At 34.4% G+C, this 24178-nt stretch overlaps 3 protein-coding genes across 4 annotated transcripts in view; all 3 read right to left on the reverse strand.

The window, feature by feature from the left end:
• The window catches only part of LOC117161309 (uncharacterized), a 61950-nt gene extending 53498 nt beyond the window's left edge, over nucleotides 1-8452 (reverse strand). Inside the window, exon 1 of the mRNA XM_033342744.2 lies at nucleotides 8314-8452. The gene's annotated coding sequence lies outside the window, so the exon portion shown is untranslated. The remainder of the gene's footprint in view (nucleotides 1-8313) is intronic.
• A 60-nt stretch (nucleotides 8453-8512) lies between these two features.
• LOC117161312 (zinc finger matrin-type protein 5) lies at nucleotides 8513-9927 on the reverse strand. Of its 2 annotated transcripts, XM_076619520.1 has the most exons (5): nucleotides 9836-9927; nucleotides 9593-9743; nucleotides 9322-9457; nucleotides 8992-9241; nucleotides 8513-8747 (listed from the first exon to the last, which is right to left on the reverse strand). In XM_076619520.1, the coding sequence occupies exons 2-4, from the start codon at nucleotides 9719-9721 to the stop codon at nucleotides 9003-9005; spliced, it is 504 nt and encodes a 167-aa protein (XP_076475635.1). In that variant the 5' UTR covers nucleotides 9722-9743; nucleotides 9836-9927; the 3' UTR covers nucleotides 8513-8747; nucleotides 8992-9002. The 2 variants fall into 2 exon arrangements, with proteins under 2 accessions (XP_076475635.1, XP_076475634.1); XM_076619519.1 differs by lacking the exon at nucleotides 8513-8747 and having other exon boundaries at nucleotides 8857-9241.
• A 211-nt stretch (nucleotides 9928-10138) lies between these two features.
• Nucleotides 10139-24178, reverse strand: part of igl (IQ calmodulin-binding domain containing protein igloo) — an 88235-nt gene continuing 74195 nt past the window's right edge. Inside the window, exon 4 of the mRNA XM_033342747.2 lies at nucleotides 10139-14979. Coding sequence (XP_033198638.2) covers nucleotides 14830-14979 — 150 coding nt within the window. The 3' untranslated portion in view covers nucleotides 10139-14829. The remainder of the gene's footprint in view (nucleotides 14980-24178) is intronic.

Below are 24178 nucleotides of genomic sequence, written 5' to 3' on the forward strand. Positions count from 1 at the left end.
ACAATTAAGGAGAAAGAGAAAGAGAAAGAGAAAGAGAATACCGGAAAACTTTCAATACTATTTTAACGCTACGCTACAGGCAACTGATATGCTTCTTGATACTATATATATAATATAGGTGAACGTGAGACCTTTAAAAAGACGCTTCAGATGTTACAATCTGATAAATCGATAAACTTCGATTTTTCGACTTTTGTATCTTTGACGAGAGGTTTTAAACACTCTACAATAACGTGTTATAATTTTTCCATTGTAAAGCTAAAAAAAGAAAAGCTTTGTAAGATATTCATTTTATGCGTTGATAACGTTAGAATCGTTCGACCCCTCCCGAAGTATAATGCAAACACACAAGATAAAACGTGGTAAAGAGCTACTTGTACAGTGTAATAAGTATATTATGGCCGATTTATGCTAATCGAAGCCAAATTATTCTATGTCCAGGTGACAGGACGGACAATGAAAGTGTTATCGTTTACCAGAGACTCTGAAATGAATAATTCAAAGTTGTGTAACACTCTGGAAGTAGGAAGTCGAATAGCCTTGAGAGAACGTTTGGAGGTCTTCTGGGAATGCAGTCAGGTAGGGACCACGTGTCACAGGACCCTTTAGTGAATTGCAGCCCTTACTTTTCGAAAACCACATTCCGCCGGTGAACGATTGAGATCTTAGGAAAAATCGTTTTACGTGACTAGAAATACATTTTAAAAGAAAATGATTAGAATACCATAATTGATGTATTGAAGAATGAATTCAGAAACCAGCGTTAATCCTTGTAAATGTAATTAATCTGAATATTTAAAAAAGCCGAATCGTTATATCACGTTTTATTGTGGTTAAAATACGTATCCGTAAATCTTTGAGCGAATAAACAAAAATCTTGATTCTCTGGAACGCATAATTAGCTTTGAACCACCCAAGTTATCTTCCACAAAGGAAATAAAAGCACATATTACGCATTCTCAGCAGGACAAGAAACTTCAATCCCAAGGGATCCTTACTCAGCGCACAAAGTAATTAGCATCAAAGATCGTAGCAGCGTTTCAACCACTTAATTTTCGTTTCCATCATAAAGCAACGTGGTACGCCGTTGGATACCCCGTTGAATCGAGGTATAAAAGACTGCAACAGAGAACAATCTTACAATTCGATGCATCGCATCGCGAGGAGCGCCGGTGTATTACAGGGAACCTGTTACACACACCGCGGCTAGTTCTTTTTCATGTCGTTTCATAAAAGGCGAATAATGCCGGTAAAAGCGACCTTGAGCATAAAGACCTCGCGAGCGTATCATTTAGTGCATTATGATCGTTCAGGCATGAAAGGTACTCGTTACGATTTATATTCTCTCTCTTTGCCCATATGGATTTCATACGCGATGCGTTTGCCCAGACTATCGAGATTTTACATGACCTTCCATATCAAAGAACAAAGGTGACCAAGCAAGCGTATTAGTTACATTCTTTTTCGAGTCGAGAAGAAGACATCGCTTGAATTTGACGTTGATTTTGTGGTTCACATTGATTCCATCTTATAATAAAATAATTGACAACATGCAAAGATGATATTGCATATAAAAATGTTAAGTTTAATCGAAACGGAATGAAAATGAAAGAAAAAGTGGTGGGAACGAATAATCTGATATAAAATAAAAAAGTATCTGAGTAGATTAAAGGAATCGTCGCGACTGGCGATCGATCGGAGATTGAATTGTAATGCCTGCGGCAACTTTCTGCGTGGATATTGATCTTTGAAGGTCGGGAAGATCGGCAACGAATATTGATAGGTAAAACATGGCAAAATGAACATTGAGTTGGCATAGAAAAAGTTCTATTTTGAGCAGTTTTGCGCGAAAGAAAAGTAAATATTAGGTAAGTAAAGAACTAGGTGATGTTTATGAAGTCTGGAAATTGATTATTTAATTTAGATTGCCTAGCTGTTCGTAACACGTGTGTGGAACTTGTCTTATTACGTAGTGTTGATTAAAGGTTGTTCAAGCTGTCTTGTTCAAGCTGTGACCTGCTTGTCAATTAAAATGTGGAGTATGAAATTCCCTATCGACACTTTGTCATTCGGTAAAATCGTTTTTTGTTTATAAAAAATTGAAAGAATTCGCTATAAAGGGTCGCAAAATTAACTTTAAACAAACATATCGAATGAATCTAACGTGTCCTTTTTGTAAAATTAAAATGATACGTAGTGTATCCGTCGTTATAGCGTTAATTCAAATTTGTTACCGAATGCGTAATCCTTTACACAGAAATGAAGGATCTTGAATGCATAGAAATAAAAGATCTTAACAAAAATCATTTCCTAAAACATGATAACGACCCAGAAGGAAACCCTGCATAGCTAGTCACGATCATTAGGAGCAGGTACAGCTTCGACGCCGATACGAGGCTATGAAATATACGTATTCGTTTCTTGGTGTACCGGAAGTGTGTCGTGAACGAATCCCCATTAGACCTATTTTCTCCGGCATACAGTGGCTCGTAAATTCCCCGAAAATCAGTGCGATGACTCAGTATGAGTCAGTTAATCCATTTATATCCGCTTTCAGATACACGATACATCCTACGTTACCGTTTTAAAGTAACGGTCTCGCGGGTAAGATTTTCCTCGGAAATTCACGGCATACCGAAGGTGTACGTTTACGCTTACGTCATAAGTATAGCGGTACAAAAGTGTATGTTGTTTGTTGTCTTCGGCGAATGTTGCGCGATTTCCATGAACGTGTGGTTTTCAATTTCGATCGGCTAGACGTTATACGAGTCCAATGGCGAATAATCGATTTTATACATAAAATAAAATTTTGTTTTCAAGGTAATATCGAATACAAAATGGAATAATAATAAAACGATCGAACCTATCTAGTTTACATCTCCTTCTAATTTTCCACCTTCAAACGTCGCCAGTTTTCAGCATCGATAAAATTATTGTGGGTCTTATTAGGAGTAGATTATTTATATTATAGTATTGTGAATAATAAGTACATTTCACAAAACACTCGGATCTCGAACTGAAATAAGGAAACTGTAAATCACTACCGACCGAAAGGATTAGTTTACCAAAGAGAATCTCCATCGAATCGTGGTAATAAAGAAACGTGAAATGTTTCTGTATCATGAACAAGTCTTATCCAAGCTTTTGCTTCATAATATCGAGTCATATCTGTCCAAATGTAACATAAACAAGCTATATGTAATATGTATTAATAACACAACATATCTTCTATTTTGATTTATCAAAATATGATATCAAAAACAATACAGGAAACAGAATATTTTACAAAACATCAAAGGAAATTGCAGAAAAAATATATAATTACCCATATTGTTATATGGGTACCATGTCGACCTTTTATTGTACATGCACGTCATGGGTAACCAGCTCATCCATGTCGTTTGCACATTGCAATTATTGGCTTTGCGTAGAATTCATGCAACTATTATCGGCATTATCACAGTATAGTAAAACGGTGGCTCATTAAATCGCGTACGAATTTTTCCCCATATCTATAGATCACGCGAATCGACCACATTGTTGGTCCTTCTGCATAAATATGTATACGTACGTGCATATTCGACTCGAGGAACGAGGGTGTGCGTCTCATATTCAAACCTGTTTGGTAAACAGCTGAAACCGCACGCTAACGGTTATTGACAGATTTTACCACAGCCAGAAGATCTCGTGTGCGGAGAGAAAAAACGCGGGTGCGTCAGATTGACCCAAGCTTGCTACAAACCGAAAATTATGAAAGAAGTTATGAAAGAATAAGATTTTCCAGCTGACTGGATACTGGCTCGTCTCTCAACTCTTTTGACAATTTGAAACCTCTAATATTATAGAATGAAAAAAAATCTTTTTCTCAAAGATTTTACAAAAGATACGGAAAGAAAGAAAGAGCAAGTAATGTAATCGAGTAAGTACAACACAGTAACACAAAATGTAAGTTGTCAATTATTGTTGACCAATCATACGCACCTCGATATCATGACGAGCGCTTTGTGCCTGACCTTATCGATTTTAATTCGCACAACGCGCGCCGAAACCTCCGTCTCGGAATTATTAAAGAATTTAAAAAACTCTGCAGACAAAGTAATCGTTTTTTAGCAGCACAAAAAGAACGAATCTTGAATTGAACGGACTGACCCTTGCACAAAACGCTATTTAAAGAGGCAAACACGTGTTCAGAATGCAGAATCATATTGAATCCTCAGTGACCGTATCAATCATTGGACGTTACTTTCAACTCGGATAAGTTACGATATATGGGACCTATTTGATTAATTGAAACGATAAGTGATTCTAATAACTGATATTAAGTATTTTTATTCACTATGCGAATTATTATTTCTCTATGCGAATAAATTTATATTAATAAAGAATCTTATTCAGTGAAAAATGAATATTCCCACTAAAACTGGAATATACTGCACATTTATAAAAGAAAACAATCTTTTAGAACTGTTTAGAAAACACATTTAAGAAATATAAAAGTAAAAATATTGAAACTTACGAAACCTTCGAGATTGCTACTATTTAATGCTATTATTTATAAATGACGGAAGCTGCGAAACTCCACGATTGTCCATTTAAACACGAAAGAAAGAACTGGAGAACTGTGTGGGAATTTTATTAGTTCTTTCAGAGCACGCATAATACATACGTATGTATCTTTCTCAGATCACTTCTACCAAAGAACCGGTTAGAATTTTTGAAATGTCTGCGCGGAAAAATATAATTTCACTTTTTACTAGTACCATCTATTATTGTTTTCCTTTTACTAGACTTTCACTTTTTTATTCTTGTGACCAATATAAATCTGTGGAAGTAGCACTCTTATCTTTAAAAATAGTAGCTAATATCTTATGTTGTTTGAATTTGAAAAAAGAAAGACATACGAATAACGTGACAGAACAATTTTTAAACGAGAAAATGACCTCTGTGAGAGTGAAATTTTCCAAAAAATTTCACAGAACATGGTATCTATGTCGTTGTTAGTTAATTTTACAGCTAACCGTTTGTCATGTAAGAGCATTATCCGTGCGTGCTTGAAATGAACAAGTTACATTTGAAAATATACGCTTGCTAAAATCGTTTCAATGAAAACTTTGTTACAAAACTTGAAAAATCTATTACTGAATCTTTATTCACTGTCGCAAGTTTCGCATTATTTATAAAAATTTATTTTTAAGATGCTTTCCTAAAGTCTAGGAATTTCTAAGTCTAATTCTGTATTAATTTTTTACATGTTAAAAAACATTCAAATCTATATCATGTGGTAAATTACATTAAGTAGTTAGCTATGATAAATGATTTGTACGGTAAATCATTACATAATGGTGGTAAATACAAAACAGGAATAATATAATACTCCAATATCCTTCCTCGTATTTTGTTTTATCTTGTTTTATACTGTAGATGTATGTGTAATTATGAATTCTGCTCGAAGAAACACAACGAGTTACCAAGAAAAAATATTTCTATGAATATCGGTGTTTATCAACTGCGATAAATTTACGTCGACTTATATCGGATCGGACAAAACAATGACGTGTCGCCTGGTTCAACACGAGTGCAAAACGATCAACCATGGTGTTCATCGATAACAATGTTTGGCAATTTGGAAAATTGTCCGATGATTGACTCTCGTGGAAGAATTGCGAAACGATCGTGATACATGCGACCGGGTACAACTTGCCACGCGGTAAAGGACAGAGAGAAATCGCATGACGTAATAGGCCCGCATAAAGGCAATAGAAATAAATGACGTTAAATTGCCGAGTGGCTCGTTTTTAGCAGCTCATGTGCTCCTAGACGTGGCCGAACGAAATACTTCGCGTCGAATTAAATCTGCGAACCTCGAAACTTCTCGCTGCTGCCGGAGAAGGAGAATGAAAATGAAAATGATCATTTGATCGCGTGTTATCGGCAGATTGTAAAGATTGGTTGTACGTATTGTCCTTGCGAAGATTAATCGTCGATTAGATACGTGTATTCCAATGCGTGTCGAAGGGGAATTAGTTTTAACGTGGATGTCATGCGAGAAATCAGCTTTGATCTAAGATAGTTTTTTACGTCTAATAGATACGATTAGTCTTGTACGATCTGATTGATTTTGAATGGATTAGAATTGTCATTTAAATATTGCACAATTTCTGAATATTACTGGTAGCTGAGGTAATCCAATAGTTAATATCATAGAAGAAATTATTAATTTCTAATAGTTCATAACTATGAATTTAATTTTATTCCTTCTGATTTAAAAATATAACCTTATCCTAATTTATATTTAACATAATACAATTTAATGACTTGGGGCATAATGCCTTCTTCGTTTCATATTAGTATCATGAAGTAGGAATTTAATCTCAATAAGATCTTTAATTCTCTCAAAATCACCCATGAAGGCATACTACATATATATAGATACATACATTATGAACGCACTGATTCGACGATTCGAGTCGTATTTTGATAAAACCTCCGCATTACATTCAATAATATATATATATGTAATATAATATAATATATATAATAATATATAATATGTTTAAAAACAGACTATGTAAACTAGAAATATTGATCGGGATAATGAGCGTAGTGTAGGGTGTCCAGTGGTAGGTCACTATTTTACGAAAAGTATGATCGAAAAGTGATCGGATCCGCGCATGCATGTTGCTTACTCTGGGCTGCATTGTTCGAAAGAGGGCCGCGCAGCTGCTCGAAAATAGACAAGTCCATTGTGGTGTGCGCGGAACGCGACAATGGACGCTGATGCATGCCTGAAATCGATCGGGAAACTGACTCACGGGCACGGGCACGGGGACGATCCCAAACGCACCATTATTTCCATATCGACAAGGTCATGACCTCCGGCAAGAATCGTGACGCGACTACACGTAGCTCCACTCTTTCTTGTCTATGGCGGACAGGAGCAGGTCGTTGCCACTCGATCGTCACACTACCAGACTCCATGGACGTTATGGCGGAAACGATATCAGTGATGTAATATCTGTGAATCCGTGCCGACCATCTTCTAATCACTTTCTCTATATCAATCAAGTTCATTCAGATTTTGTAATCGCGTTATTTATCATTAATGTTTAATTATTGCTATTAAACACTATACAGATTATTAGTTATTATTAGGTGCTGTAATTTCTTTCTTATTTGTAAATTAAGATTCTGAAAATTCATTGGAATATATCTATTCTTTCATATGTTTATGAGAAGCAAAGTTTGCATGTAATGCTTGAAAAGTGTGTAATAATATGGTGTAGAAATTGTAAGAGTCATTTTATGACTATATTAACAGGAATAATGCTTGGGTAAAATCAATTTGATACTCACAATCAGTATGTTATCGTATCCATGATAATGCATACATTATCAAAGGGTATCATCATACGTAAGTACGAACCGATTTCCGTTGCTATAACAGCGCACGAGTATCGAATCTCGAACGAGAAAATATGGTACTGTGATGATCGTGAAATAAATATTATCTCTTAACCAATTACTATAATGGCGACACTTTTTCAATTTAGCTAATTTTTTATAACCGTAATAGTATAGTAATTTATAATTATAACTAAGATTATAAAATGTCATTTACTGGTTAAATGGCTTCCTTAGTTATCAACGCATAATATAGAACGTATATATTGCATACTTAAATTCACACGATTCATGTTGGAGCACTAATTCAGTGCCTCCTTTTATGTAAAGCGAAACGATTCCTTAATTAAATAATATGATTTAAAGCTTATAAAGTTTCACGCTATAGAAAATAAAGAAAAACTAGCAAAATGATAGTATATTGTTGGAGGCAATAACATTGTTCCGGTTGCGCAAACTAATCGAAGCCAATCTATTGTATTTAAATTCGGTAACTGAGGGAAAGTACGTGAAGAAAGAGATCGTATGAATTCAAATGACGTTTCATACTTGTCAAATTGAAGTCACGCGTTGTTAAAAACCATACGATGTATGGGTCTGTTTATAATTTTATGCGCTCGCAAATCTAACAATAAGCATTTTTCTTACATATCATTGATGTTTGAAAATTATCACTTTGTAATATTTTCCGTATACCTAAACACTTTCTTCGAACTATATCTACCTTTATTTATGGTCGTAAAAAGTTACGATCTCTCATAGCTATGAATGTTTTCTCTGTTAACCAAATCACGTGTTTCGTTTAAGCTTAATCCTATTATACATATACATCTTTTATGGAATAAGAACCATATGATTTGATTACAGATAAAACATGCACAATGAGCAGAGGAGATATTGGTGAAGACTCACCGGTGCGATCGAGTTGATCCGAAGCGACGATCGAAAATCCAGTCGGTTAATCGAGGGCCGGCGTCCCGCCGTGCCGATGCACTGAGAAGTTTCAAACACTTTCTGATTGGTACACCAGCGTAAATTCACACGAGTTACGTGATCGAGTCAATCTCATAATCGCAACACAGTCCTCAGCTACGAACATACACTGAATTCGTTTTTAAATTGAAACGACACGACGGCGCGCCGAACACGACACTTAAATGCCAAACTATCGTAGCAACGGGTGCTTCGTTACTGCGTGACGGTGTTCCAAGGTTCATTGTGTGCTCGCCTTTCTGCTTGGTGATTGGCGGAGGGGATGATGGAGGACAGATGGTAGTTACGGAGGTTACCGGCAAACATCAAGCAGCACCGAGTCTGATTCATCCTTGCCTCGTAAGATGGTGCATCTGTTTAATCGGAAAATGTCGAAAAATTACTACATACTATTTAACTGTTGCATTTTTTAAGTATTATTTTACTAGTTCTGAATTAAGGACATTTCAGAAATTTCCGGTATTTTGTATTTATATCAATTTATTTACGATATATCCGATCCTTTGAAAAAGAAGTACATTTTGAATTATTTACATGTATCAAGTTGAGATTGCAATCAAACTATAATTTAAGTCAATTTAAGAAAGAATCCTATACTTCTTATGTTTTTAACTCCATTCCTTGAAAGTTTTGGTATTTGCTAAACTTTCTGGTGTGATAGGCCATAATGATGGTGGCAACATGGAACAATTCTGTAATTCCAACGGTCTAGACCAAACAGGATAAATAAAATCATCTGCATCGCTTGTACTTGTAGGATTCTCAAAATATTCTTTGATTATATCATCAGTATTTGGCCAACCATTTTCAAGCGTCACATTCAGTTTTGATTGATATTTCATAGCAACTATAAATAATAAATAATGGTTATATAGTATGCGGTATATTATTCTTTTTACATTTACTTTGAATTATTATGATCATTACCCAGTCGTTGAAGTTCCCATATCATAGGAGGAGTATAGTGGGAATATCTGCAACCAAGGCCAAATGCGCAATCACCACCACTTAAATACCATTTGCATGGTATCTTTGCGCTTTCTTCTTTTAATATAGCTTCTGGATTTATAGAGAAAAATAAATAAAATTATTTTTATAATCGTAACGAATGTGTAACAATTTTGAGGTTATGATTAGCAAGTTATACTTAATTTCATATGTTTTAAATATTTTATCGATAAAGTATTACTAGATATTTATCTTTGAACATATTATAATGATCTGCGCGATTTTTTGTATGTTGTAAACTCGAAAGATGTTTTTTTCTGGCTTCTGGGTCATCCTTAAAGGATCTGTCACAATACTCGCAATAATATCTTCTACCCATTGGTGATTAAACTTTACTGAAACTAAATAAGAAATATTTTACTTATTATAGTATAAAACTTTAAGTATTACATTGTATAAAATTAATAATATCAACAGAATAATTTGTACTTACTACTACGAGCTGCTACAAACTTATTACGGGAACGAAGTAAACAAACTTTATAGCAACTACAGTGCCATCTGACATTCGCTATGAAAGTATATAATTCAAGGACTATGTACCATGACAATCAACTTGGCTCAATTTTAGTTTTTATTTAAGAAAAGATTTATTTTGTATTCCCGATCGTGCACATTTTCCATGTATAAATTATCAGTATATGAATAATCAACTGAGAACAGAAAAGAGTTACTAAACGATCCAAAACGATTAATTTATTTAAAGGTGTATTTCTATTAATTCTTCAGGTCGAAATTGTTTGTACACTTAATGGGTATTTATTTTAAACAAACAGATTACATGTATGGTACTGCTCGTTTAAACATTACAATTGTTTGTTACATCCTTACAATACAATTTCTCGCAACATCTTGTGCGTTACTAATCTATATCTGTGTGGTAACGTCATATACCGAAGAAAATGCCTATAATTTATTACAATAACCTTCTCCGTTAATTCTTGACCTCATAATCGCGTACCATACGCAGTGAGAAATACCCTTGCAACTACAGAAGCTTCAAAATATTAAAAAATTTTTAATTATTCTTCGATAATATGAATTTTCTTACACCAGAATTTTGCTTAGAGCAAATAAAGTTATCCATCATTTGTCCGTGTATTTGCTTCCAAGAGAAATTCTATCCTGGAAATATATAATTTTCATATTTGAATACGCAACGTTGTAGAATGCCCAATTTCAACTTTGCACTATTCATTCTCGGTTTAAAAAAGTATTTATAATATATTTATTTCTTTAGTTGAAATATCAAAAAATGAATTTCTCTGTAAACGAATGATAATTCTTTGTGAAAATATAAAGCCGATCCCCACTAGACGGCAATAATAAAAATGCAATTGCCGTATCATGTCATTGACGGACATCATAAATATTTATATATTCGACAATATTAATATTATTATACACATATAACATATAATATAAACACAATATATTAATAGTATTAATATATGTATATGTATAGAATGTCAGTGTGGATTATAATAATATTCGTACAGGAGCTTCTTAGTTGGTGTAGCATACAAATATTATTATAACAGGAATATAATATTATAAATAGGTTTAATATATTAGATCGTTCTCTATATAGATTTCTAGCGTCGTTACCGAGACTCGATAGGACACAGTGTGAATCGGCTTTCAAATTTTATATGTCAAATTTCCTGTTTGGTTATTCGCGAACAGAACTAAATTAAGCAAGTATATGGATCATGATTTGAATGTTCGATTGGTTAATCATCGACCATATACTGACTTTCATAGACATTTTCAACGATAATAATATTTTCACCAGCTTTCTAAAAGCGATCAGTTGTATCCTATGAGGTAACGTGAAAATGCAAGAGAATTGGAATCGATAAAGCATGAACGATATTTGAAAATGTTGAATTACACGCGAGAAAGTTGGAAAACGTGATTTCAAATTTGCAATCCTTTTTTGTCAATTATTAGGTTAACAGATAAATGAAAATAATATAATTATGAAGTAGAAGTTATAAGAAATTGATAAATACTTTTCACATATACAATGACAAGTGTAAGAGTTCTTTGATATCTACGAAGAGAAATTTTAGAGATTCATTCCTTCAACATAAAAGATTACTAATAATACAATAACTGTATACATATGATAACCGTATAGTATTCACATTTTGTTCATAGTGTGCATTTCAGTATGAGAATACTGTATAGAATCGAGCTCTTTGCGGAATTCTACGTTTCTTAAACCGTACTTAATTTTTTTATTTCGGCGTAGCGTCTAAAATTTGCTTACTACTATATATAACAATTTCTCAATAACTTTTTACGATTATCAGAGACAAGTGCAAAAATTTGTGTAACATGTGTTTCCAAGTATTAATAATATTAATCGTGCATGTAAACGTACATAATTGAGTTATTTTCCGAAAATACAATCGTGTTTTGCGCAATATCCGTTAGAAACGTTGTGATACATGACAATGCGTGACAAGAATCGGTGACGCATATCGAAAATATTTACAGGAGAAATAAACGACAACCAAAGTCAACAGTTAGGTCGTTAATGAAACTGATAAAACGATAACAGTTCCTACTGAACATTTAATGTTATCATGGTCAACTCAGTGCGTCATAAATTATGCAATAATTCCAGGAACATGAGTATATGCATAATGAAGCCGCTCGATAGTTGTACGAAAGGTTTTTCTTTATTTCACCCGTGGTTAATAACGTGAAACAAAGAGAGCATAGTTGGTAGGATTTAATAATTACAATAATAGTTGAAATAATATAAAATATTTGAATTATCCTGAGATAAAGCATAAAAAAGTTAAAGAAAAATGCTTAAATTTTTAAAAGAATATTTTGTAAAACTTTTATCACAATAAACGTTGTACTTCATACTAATAATAATAATAGTATTTCAACGCTGCACGCTTATTTTTTAGGCAACATATATAATTATACATATATGATTCAGATAAAAGATGTTCTGTTCAAAAAGTCCTTGATCTGACCAATTACCCAGTACAAATCAAAGATAACATCAAATGTAAGTAAACGCACAGCGTGCTTGATATAATACTTTTATTTGTATTTAAAGAGAATTTGTAAAACATTAAGTATTTCGTTACATTATGACCAGCTATACCGGCAAATTGTTTAATCATCTTGAACGGTGCGTCATCATTTTCTCATTTTTAAAAGCAAAAAAGATTCTTTGTCGAACAAATCACCATGTATTTCTTAATATCGATTTTTATGTCTTTCATTAATAACCGAATAGGTCGAAAATCAACAATCATCGGGAATTTGAAGAAAGTTTGCACGTGTGCTCGTAAAGATTGTAAAAAGCTTCGTAATGTTTTTAGGCCTGCTAAAAACAACATATTACTCTTCCACCGATTGGGGGTTAGATTGACTCGAATTAAAACAAATCCGAAAAAATTAAAACCACGGACTAGATGAGAATAGAATGATATGAAACGCGCTCCCGTTACATGGCAGTTCGACTAGAGCGTTGTAACCTCTTTGTCGTCGAATTATTGCGTCTACGGGGTTGCAAAAGCATCTGCGTGTATGTATGTGTACATATATCCATAATTGTGTGTCGTAATATACGATCTAAACACGTAAAAATATTTGCATTTGGTGTTTGAAAAATAACTTGCGGTTAAACATAACGGTATGGACATCCTTAAAGTTAGAGCAATGTAATTTGGACGACACGTTTATCGATTAAACATGTTGTTTGCTCAGGCATGCGCCTTACTAGGGGATAATTTCCGACCAATAATTCTCTATTGTTTTCATATTCGTAACATCATTATGTACATATATTTCTTTATATCTGGTTGGATTTACATGAAGCGTTACAATATGATCAACGAATTCAATCAACTTGTTATAGCGCGAAATTAAATTGATCGATGTGAACGATATTACGAGTATACACTCGGAAAGAGAAAGAAACGATCGACTTTCGATTGATTATCAAAGATTGCAGCTGCTATTATGTTCGTGCCGTATTTTTTCGAATTAATTCACTTTTGCAAGGAACAACACGACTCCACCCTCTTATGGCGAGCAGACTCGTGATTTCACGTATCGAGTATGTGGTCGGATGACATTTTAATTATTCGGTGTTTGTAATCTTTCACTGTTTTCATTTGCGAATCTTCATGGTGTACAGTGTATAACATAAAAGAGGAACGTCCGATACGAATGGCCGAGTAGTTGAGTCTCGACGGTGGTTCTCGTACGGTAAAATTATACAAGGGAGGAAGAGAATGCGGCGGTAGCGTGTGCATCGCGCCCCGTGCAATCTATTGTCGAAATTTTGAATCAGCTTCCATACGTACATATATTGGCGCTCGCTATCGCAAATAATCCTTTCCAAGCTTTTTCGACTGCCAATAAATTTCGCATTGACAACGGGCTGGCAAATTTATCGAGCGTTCACCGTGTTCATCTTGAACGCACTAGTTTCACGTGTCGGTTGATTAAACGAAAACTTCCGCACTGAAATATTGAATACGCGGCCGAGCGATTAAATCGATCCACGTAATTGGATCTGCTCGAAGAAACGCACTCACCCGCTGTGCTCCTTTATTCGCGCTTCGAATTTATGAAAAGGCTGCTGGCTTCGCTCGGCTATCCAGCCAATTAATTTCCCACTGCGTTTCTTTAGTTTTGTCTAGCTCCTTTTCGTTCATTCTTTTGGCCAACCAGTGGGTGAAGCTCAAACAGTCTTCTTCTACTAAAATAAGTGTATTTCATTCATGCTTGACCGCGATTCGATTCAACGTGTTATTATAATGCTATGCTCGGTATTATAAGTAGCGTGGTCTTTTTATCGACTTGTCCGTTTTCTTCAATTTGTTCCTTCAACTATTAAGATTCGTATCTCGACGAAATATGAATAACAAGGATGTTGATAGTATGTAATACATACATGTATTTTAAAATATTAAGCAATAAGCATACTAGCCTGAAATAGGCGGGTGTGCTTAATGCGAATTTAACGAATCTTCAATATAGAAATTGAAAATCATGTATAACCAGAATAAATAATATCCATATATTTGGAATACCATATTTCCAAAAGGGCGAAAAATACGTAAGTACGAATTCAGATGGAAAATTGTTTGACGGGGATTATCCGTGTTTGAAGATTTATGCGAACTTACAAGCTCAGTTTTAAACAAATCACAGCGGAACGTACAATTTAGATAATAATCGTGCCGCAGAATGAAGCGGATTCGACTCAGCGACAAACGAAAAAGCAAAGACGAAGCCCGATTTACTGCTTATGTTTTGATTGTTCGACTTATTTTTCTTTCATGTTTGTATTTTTTGTCTCTTTTTTCCGTCTTCGTTCTTAGTTTTATTTCGGGCATACTATCGGCGATCTGATTTTTAAAAATCAACACTCCAATCTCATCCTTAATTTTTAGGCGCATCGTGCACAGGATTCGATAACACTTCTTGGCGGACCTTGTGACCTCGGAAGCTTGCTTGGATCTTCGTCGCTGCCTTGTGTAGATCAGGATCCGTGAGATCGATACCCTCAAGCTCGTTCACGGCGTCCTTCGCCTGAAACAATAGATTGCAACGTTGACGTATAGATTCGCTATTGTAAATAAAAACATGTTTGTTGAGATTACGCGTTGTGTTGTTAGTTAATGTTCGTTAACGACTATATGTCAAAAGTTCGATTGCATGAACACGTGTTTGCGTTATAGCTTACTAGATTGTTTTCTAAATACTAACTACTACTAAATTCGTTTGAAAAAACTATACCGAATGAAATCGTGACATTTGTTTTGTGCTAGGCGAAGCTTACCTTTAAAATGATCGAGGACTTAGAAAAATTTCAGACAGTAAAGTTAAAAAAAGTAGAAGATACACGAAATACTTATTTTGTTTAAAACAAGAAGATTCAACCTCGGTATGTAAATTTGTAATTGCAAATAAGCGTAGAACGTATGTTCGTAATATAATACAATGTTCCTGTTCACTAACAATCGCGAACCAATTCATTTCAGCATGTTTATGGTGCGTTTCATTAGAGGGAAAGAGAGAATACACATCACGTTTCTTTCGACTTTAACTTGTTTGTAAAATCACCTCCTCCAAATAAGAATAATACCTTGAGTTCATCTTTTTATTAATTTACTTAAAAGTAAACTGTTAAATGTATAAAGCAATATGAATTTCGGTGAAATTCGATGTCGAAAATATTATTTGTCGTATTACCAAATTTTTGCGTTTCTTTCATCGTGGTATAAAATATTACTCAAATCATATACAGTTATAGTTAGCAAATATGTTTCATGGCGTACCGAGCATCTCTTTTATCGCCACACAACAAACACACAAAATTTTTTATCACAAAGTTTACTCTTTAAAATTCACCTTTTAAACAAAATTGCTAAACAAGTAGGTCTTCGAAGAGGAAAATTTTTAAGTATTTCATTTTTAATATAAGGAATGATAAAATTTAAGTCTCTTTTAAGTTAGAAATTGCAATTTACGTAATCTTAACAAAAGCAATTTTAATATATTTAGTTGATGAATACAATCTATCCGCGATCTACGATCTAGTTTTATTACGAATTATTAAACATGGCAATAAAGATCAATTTTATTTCTATTATATAACTATCAACTTAAATGTTATATCTTTCTGTATCGTGTTTCTAGTTTTCGCTTCAATTTTTCCTTTCCATTATTATTGCGAATACCAATTTCTCAAATTCTTCCCATTTACGATATTTTCTCAACGAAACTTCGATTATTCAAGATACTCATAGTAATCCTTCCCGCGCTAGAATCATCCATCCACGACTTGATCGTGCTACGCAAACAAAATCACCATGATAAATTCGAGTCAGTAAAACGAGACGTTCGCATAATTTCGTGCATTTTCTCTTCATCACGGCTTGTTCTTCGCAACTGCATGCTCAATTATCGTCGCACTGACTAAATTTAGGCTTAATTATAACGAACCCAAGTGGGTCTGACGTCACAGCGCGAGACCTGGATAACAAGGCTCGAGCGGGTCTCGAAACAGCCAGGCAGAGGGTAAAAAGAAGCCACATCACATGCAAAGGAGGTTTATAAACATGTAGATTGTAATTACGCGCGAACGTATTTGCATTCGACTTCTTATTAAGCCATCCTTCTCTATCATTTCTCTCTTTCTCTCGTTCGTGTTCATAGACTTACTAACTACGTTCGTGTGAAAAGGCTTTTCGTATCGTCTGTACTTTCCGCTATAACCAATGATTTTGCTTGCGCAGAGAAAGAAAACTTTCGTATTCGAGCATTATTCGTCGACTGGTAGGATCGTAAGATAATTTGACAGGTTGGTGTTGAATGATATAAAGAGGGCAAGGGTTAGGGTGTCAGTTAAAATTGTCATTGATAATGGATTTAATTACGAATAATGCACCGTGTCTTTGGTTTTTCTTCCTTCACTTCCTCGATTACTTTTGTTCTTAATTCGTTTCCGACTTCTACAAAGTAATTTTCACGGTTTACTGCGAAATTGCAAATATCACAAGACTTGAAATTCATCAGAAGGGATGAAGCATGAATTTTCGGAATGGTTATAAATGAAAGGTTACGCGGGGAAAAGATTTATGGCAGCCCATTTTGCGATTGAAAATATGATCGCTAGGTATATAGTATATATATACATGTCGGAGATGAAAGAACATCGGGACTTTCCTTTTGGAATGTTGGAAAGAACCCCAATACCCTAGTCCAGACTTTTACTATAGCTGCACTTAAGTAATAAAAATAAGAAATAGTTTTAATGTTCTAATCCGATTTTATGACAATGGGCTTAGGCTCGAAGTGACGTAGCGGGTCACTGAACGTAGCCACGGTCACGGAAGGGACGTGTACGTAACAGAGGTATGGAATAATTATATAGCCCTCCTTAAAAACAAAGATTGACCCGAGAGGTGGGGAGAGGAATATATGAGGGCAGTTCCACTTGGATTTTTTTTAAGTTCATGCAGATAAGCTTTACTTGCACGTGGAGTTATACGTGTATCGCATCGCATTCGTCATCCCGTGGACCGTGGATTCGTTATCGAACCTGAATTCGTTGTCATCAACATCTCGTCCATCCGATCGCCGCTATTACTTATAGCCTCTTGTAGTGGCCACATTTGTACCAATAAATATCAGCTATATCCGCGATGGTAAATTTGAGTGAAGGTTCATCGAACGCCCAAAATTCCAACCTTAATCCGACATACATATATGTATAGGCGCGAGTTTATTAAAGATTTGCGCGATAAGATATGAAAAAGGATATAAAAATTTGTTTAATTCCTCTAATTTCCGGCATTATGTGGCATATATGTTTACATTAAATTTAATACCCCTTCATGACTTTCTGACTATATAACGCAACTTACACGTTGTAAGCAAAGCAGAAAAGAATGATGATCTCGTTGCATATTCCGAAAGTTGGCTTTAAAGTTTAAAGGCTTTTCGGTGGTTTCGAGCCTTTAGCCAGAAAGGGTCGTAGATCTCGAATACTCGAGAACTTCATTTAATAGTTAAACGATTCTGTGGCTACTCGAGGATGTTCGTGTAAGTAAAGTACAACATCCAATTAGTTCTGTTTAATTAATTACGTGAACGTTCGATCGTCCGAGTTGTCGTGTCAAACCCATCACGAGAAATATTTTTCCTTGCTTCAATCTTTCGATCTGTATCGATTACGGTCAATCGAACGTTGTCTTTATCATCAGATGCAATCACAAAATCGATATAACCGATTTTGCAAAATAGTTGCTTCGATTAAGCAGATTTCGTTGTCTTCGTACCACTAGTAAAGTTCCTATAGAGTTGTTCCATTTAGCGGATGCATGGCAACTTGTCGAAAAGCAAAAGCAACTTATAGGGAGGAATTTTCTACGAAGTTGAGTCTAATTATTGGACTTGGTGCAAGCACGCACCCGTCAAGAACAATGTCGGTTAGGGCTTAATAATTTTCCATCGGTTCGGGAATCGCCTGCGGCCCAACGTCGAACTTTGTTCTCGGCTGTCTTCCTTTGTACAATCCTTTGAATAGCAATTAGATGAGAGTTGAACTCTTCCAAGCTAATAAGTCGCCCGCTTCTGTAAACTTGCGATCTATAGAAATATGTCTCGGTTAGACTTGCTAAAATCCGGATCCGTCGACTTTCGAGAAAATTACAACGGATTAACTTTCGATGTCCGCTATAAACGAACCTGAGAGATTCATTTCGATCAAGATGATAGCCGAAAAAGGAAACTTTTGCTCTTTGACCGATAAAATTTTACAATTCAAAATTTATGAAGCGATGTGAGAATAAATTTATTAGTATCATTACTGGCAGATTAATACGGACACTGTTTTATCGATAGTAGCATAAAACTTTCACCCATATTCGAAAAAAGAATGTATTTATGAATTGCAACGTTTTTGCATTTTTACCTGAATCCCTTATTATACCTAATGTAAGGACGTTTATCAGAGTACCTCGACACTTGAATATTCCAGTAGGATCATTCAGTTAGTCTATTCATGTTTAAAAATAATCTGTTTTCAGAATTTCCTATTCTTTGCCTTGCATTTTATCATAATTAATTCTGCTCAGTTTCTATTATCGTTATTAGCGCGGTTTCTTAATTGAATGATATTTATTACCATATTAAATTTATTTCGAATAAAAATTACGAATCGGGCATTGTGTAACTTTTAAAAAAGCGCACTCATAAACTGTTTTGCGTACGCCCGCGAGACGTTCGTGAGAAAATACATATTCATAGATTTACATGCTATTATACTTTGAAACAGAGTTTGTTGAAACGACTTTTTCAATGACTATAAACCGTCTTATCTAATCCCGGTTAAATGTTTCAAGCACCATGCAAGGTTTATTTTTATGATATTCCTGCAGAGTTGTATCAGTTCGGTAAATGATTAAACGGAAGATAAGATTTCCTGTATTATCATTTTTATAATATTTTATAATTTTTTCAATAGAAAGTAATTCTATCTTTCTTAACAATAGTAACATTTTCTATGCAAAAGTTAAAAATTTTTGCAGAGATTTAAATTAATATCGTCACATTTTTATAGCATGCATTCGTGTTCGTTTACTTTTTACAACAATGCTACACCATTATCTCCACCATAGGAAGATTTGTGAAACAGGCTGAATGAGTGGTTTTAATTTCAATTTCTTTCGCAAACTTTCTTACGTTGCAAATTATTTATTTTGCTTCAAACGTTCGAAAATTGACGCAACATTAGCTGTATAGAATTTAAAAATTCTTTGGATGATCCAGAGCAACCAGAACAAAGTACAAAGAGGCTTGGCACGATTTTCTTTCATCTCCTCTCTCGTCAGTTGTCTCATCTCTTTGAATCACACTCGAGCGGCGGATAGTAGGTGTACATCCGTCGAAATATGTAAAAAGTTTTTCCATTTAACTTTTTTTCCAATAAAGAAAGTAAATTGGATTTTTCCCATTAACGATAATTAGTTCATTTTTTCCGTTTCTGTCGAAAAGTGGAAATGAGAGTGATGTCTCTGTATTCAATTCAGATATTCATTCGTTTTTTAATGTTCATGATTTTCTAAATCTTTGATATTCAGTTTCTTTTAACATTTCATTGTATTAAGGCGTAAGTAACTTTTTAAACGATTAATCTTATTTTTTACTTTTAACAGCATATCCATCGATGAAATAAACGCTAAAAGAAAGAGTTATATCAATATAAAATGGAGATCTACCCTTTGAGTAAAGTCCTTTAGACTCCCTAAAGAGAACCAGGATTCATAATACTTAAATATAGAAAATTAATCAATTTTCAACGGAGGTATTATCATCTTTCATGATATTACAAAGGAAAACATAGAGCTCGGTATTTCATTCTTTCAATGACGCAACCATAACTAGTCAATTGGATTGGAAAAAGGCACTCGGCGCAGTGTTCCCAATAGATAACAGTCGGTCGCGATCGAACGCATAATACTACGAGTTCCTCCGCTACAGACTCGACGGGTCATAATGGCAGATCACGATCTCTGGAACCCGATCATCAGTTTGAAATTACTATCACTCCTACAGAACTATGCATCAGTGGATAATTATTGTTCCCTTCATAAAGTCGGTGTATTTGCGTTTTGAATTTCCACATAAATGCAAACAATCCTTCTCACATACCGTTTCTTTATTTGCATTCACTCATGCTTGTGGTTTACGAAAGAAACTTGTCTTACGAGCCTTTGAAGATTGATGTCTTGATTTATTTATAAATACAGTTTTTATATGGTTATGTTCGGATGATGCTAAAGGTAAAGGTGTATTATGCGACAAAAAGTTTCGACTGGAGGGAGGATTGTTATATTTTCACGTGTGTGACTAGGTAATGTTAACAGAAGTGTTGTTGAAAGGGAAAACGAATGGGGAAAGGAACACGATTCTTTATTTATCCTATTACGACCTATTGTATGATATTTTAATACGATAGACAAGACCAGGATAATGTATATGTTTATTATCTTTTAAAAGAATCAATTATAATCGTTTGCAACATTATTGTATCCATAAGACGTTCATTGGTAAAGGGCTAATTTCTAAGGTACTTGCTAGAAATTACTTTTCTCTTAACATATTTTAGCTTTCATAGCGAAGAAATCTTGTTCTATAACAAGGTATATTTATTATATAAAGTTATTTCTTAGCCTATTCTTTGGCATAATCTTCAATAGAGCAATAACTGTCCTATTCTTATAAAAAAAACTGTTTTGCTTTATTTACGAAGTGAAAGCTTCATCGATCGTTTGGTGGTAATGAGTACCTTATTAAGTACTTTATTAAGTATATAAATCTTGTTGTGTAAATGATCGTTAATTAAATGTTTATTAATACATAACATATATGCCACTTTATGACATTTATGAAATACAACAGTACATATCAACTTTTTTATCGTCTTCCCATAAATATCTGACAACAAATAAAAATTAGATAAGACACTACGTTTTTTAATTAATTTAGAAATTGTTCCTAGTGGAGACATTTGCGAAGGAAAATGAGAAGCTTTCTTGAAACATAGTGTCGCCCTTTTTACATTTCCTCTTCCAAGAGAAATTATACGCGAAGATACAAAAGTGCTATAATAATGGACAGGTCTTTTTCCCTGTTCGTTTCTTTTCTTTGTAAAGATAGATAATAAACTTGATATAGTACTAGCACGAACATTATTTGCTAGCAAATTGTTCTATAAAGGAGGACGAAGCTTAAAAATTTCACTCTTTATTGAAAGATGTACACACTTTGAATATTAAAGTAATACAAAATTTCATTCCATTTATTCATTGTCCATTTCCTTTTAAATTATTTAAAGCTTTGGTACTTTTCAATTTATCGAAAGAGTTATTTGGGAAATATTCTCCCTAAAAATGAAACAAATAACACATTCGTAACAATATAATACAGTGTTTGTGTAATAGCATGATGTATTTATATTTTTATATAAATATTTTTGAATGTTCGTTGCAGCATTGTAATAGGACATGAACATTTGCGATGAAATATCAAGGTTAGTAATGTCATTGACAAATAGAAATGGTATTGATAGAATCGTAAGATTGTGTTGAATAATTATAGATATTCCAGAAAGGTATGTACCGAATTGAAGCAATGTACGGACGTTTAGATTATTATGTATAACTTTTACAATAAAAGGGAAATTTACTTCTGTAACTGGATAGTCTAGTTCATAATTCGGCGAAAGCTATAAACCGTGCACAAACGTGAAATATATACTCTATCTACGTAAATATTACTTTATCTTTAAAAATTTTTTCTTTATTTGTAATTTATCAAGACGTACAACATTTCCCAAATTCATCAGAGATCGATCGATGAAATCTGCCATCACTTAGCGACATTAAAGTTGAGCTCGAATTTACATTTTCTATTTAAAAAGACTCATAAACATTCTCTCGTATAAATATACCAAATCCATCGATTGATGTAATACATATATCCTACGGTATTCAAACAACAAGCCATCAAATTTACAGCTATCTACGTTCACTTTAAACTTAGACCTTTCAACACAAGCTGTTTAAAACAACTTAAAATTTTTATTTATGAGTTAAAAAAGTTAAAAAGTTAAAAAAGCAACTGTCTATTTTTTTCTGTATTAATAGAATTTAACTGAAATCTTTACTAGCTAATCTTTGAGGAAATAAAATTTTATACTGCGTTCTAGGTAGAATAAAATTCCTGAAAGCGTTAAAAACAGTGGAATGTGTCGAATCGACCGGAAATGAACAAACACGGCATTCCTATGTAGGTACCTACATGTGTATATCCATAATGGATTCATAACAGACCTCTCGAATCTCGAATAGAACGGTTCGTTAATGGCGTGTGCATCCTATTTCTTGTTCGCCGTGACAACACGCGATAATTTAAAGAAACTTTTGTGGAGGATTTTGACAATCGGCGAACAAGATTCACAGAACCCATTGATGCAGTTGGTTACTGTTGGTTAAGACCCTGTATCGGTAAATCGACGTACTTTTAAGTGGTTAATGATAGTCCACTCGTGTCGTCGATGAACTTACCGATCACGGTGTTTAACACAATATCGAAATTCATCGACTTTGCCATATTAATTATGGAGCTAGCTGTATCGCAATGATTGTCGTGATTTTTCCTTCTTCTCTCAAATCCTCTGATACGAACGTAATTTTATTCGCCAATAAAGGGTTATCGTTCGTAGGCCTAGTCGTTCGAATTGTTTGGGCGTTTGCTTCAGACATAGTATGCGCGGTTTCGAGTTACACGTGTTTCGCTGGAAGCTGAATACAAATTGTTCATCGAGAAGACTAATTTTTTGAATGGTTGGTAGATTGTTCCTGGAAATAATTTTAAATCGGTGTTCCAATTTCGATAGCGATAAAATTATTCGGCGATGCTTTCTTCTATGGATTTCTTCGTGTTTTTCACCGCATCTGCCGCCGCTTACGTCTTATGACACGTGGAAATTGCAGTCCAGAGGCGAGGTATGCGATTTTATCTCTGTCAAATGCCGCTACTAATTTTACCATAGACACGGTAACTGTTTCATTACAGAAGTATCACAATTAATGCGTAATCGTTTCATATGTTGACGTAGAGTGATATAATCGTCACGAGACTAGCTGTTCTCCTGATCCCATTAGAGAACCTTGTGTGATCGATATCTATAGTATCGAAAGCGCTGTTCGTAACGACGATGTTAACTTCCACAATCTAAGAATCGGGATGGATTACTATAGTGCGAGCTAAGATAAACACGTATTATATCGAAATGGTTTCAAACTATATATTCGAGCTTTCGTAATTCTTAACCAATTTTGTTTGCGATCTTCTCCTTAACAAAATAGAAAGTTACCGTGACTTTAAGTGTTTGCCAACCTATTCGTGATTGTTTATGGTCGACTGTTTCGTGCAATTGCAGGATTTACTCGTCCATTGCCAATTATTTTAAAAGATCTTTACGTAAGGAAACGTTTTTCGGGCAACTACCTATCCTATCGATTCATGGTCGATCTTTGGTTCACGCTACGTATCGTTCCATCTTCTTTCCTTGGATCCTTTCCTTCTTTATTCCTTTTTTTTGCATTCCTCGCCACTGATTGTATTTGCTGAATGCGCGATTTATGTCGAGAATCTGCGAGCTCGTTGAGCAAGAAATTTATTCCCTCGAAACTGGAGAAACTGACGAATTGCGTTC

This window comes from Bombus vancouverensis, chromosome 6, assembly GCF_051014615.1.
Source record: "Bombus vancouverensis nearcticus chromosome 6, iyBomVanc1_principal, whole genome shotgun sequence".
In the NCBI taxonomy this organism is placed as follows: Eukaryota; Metazoa; Arthropoda; class Insecta; order Hymenoptera; family Apidae; genus Bombus; species Bombus vancouverensis.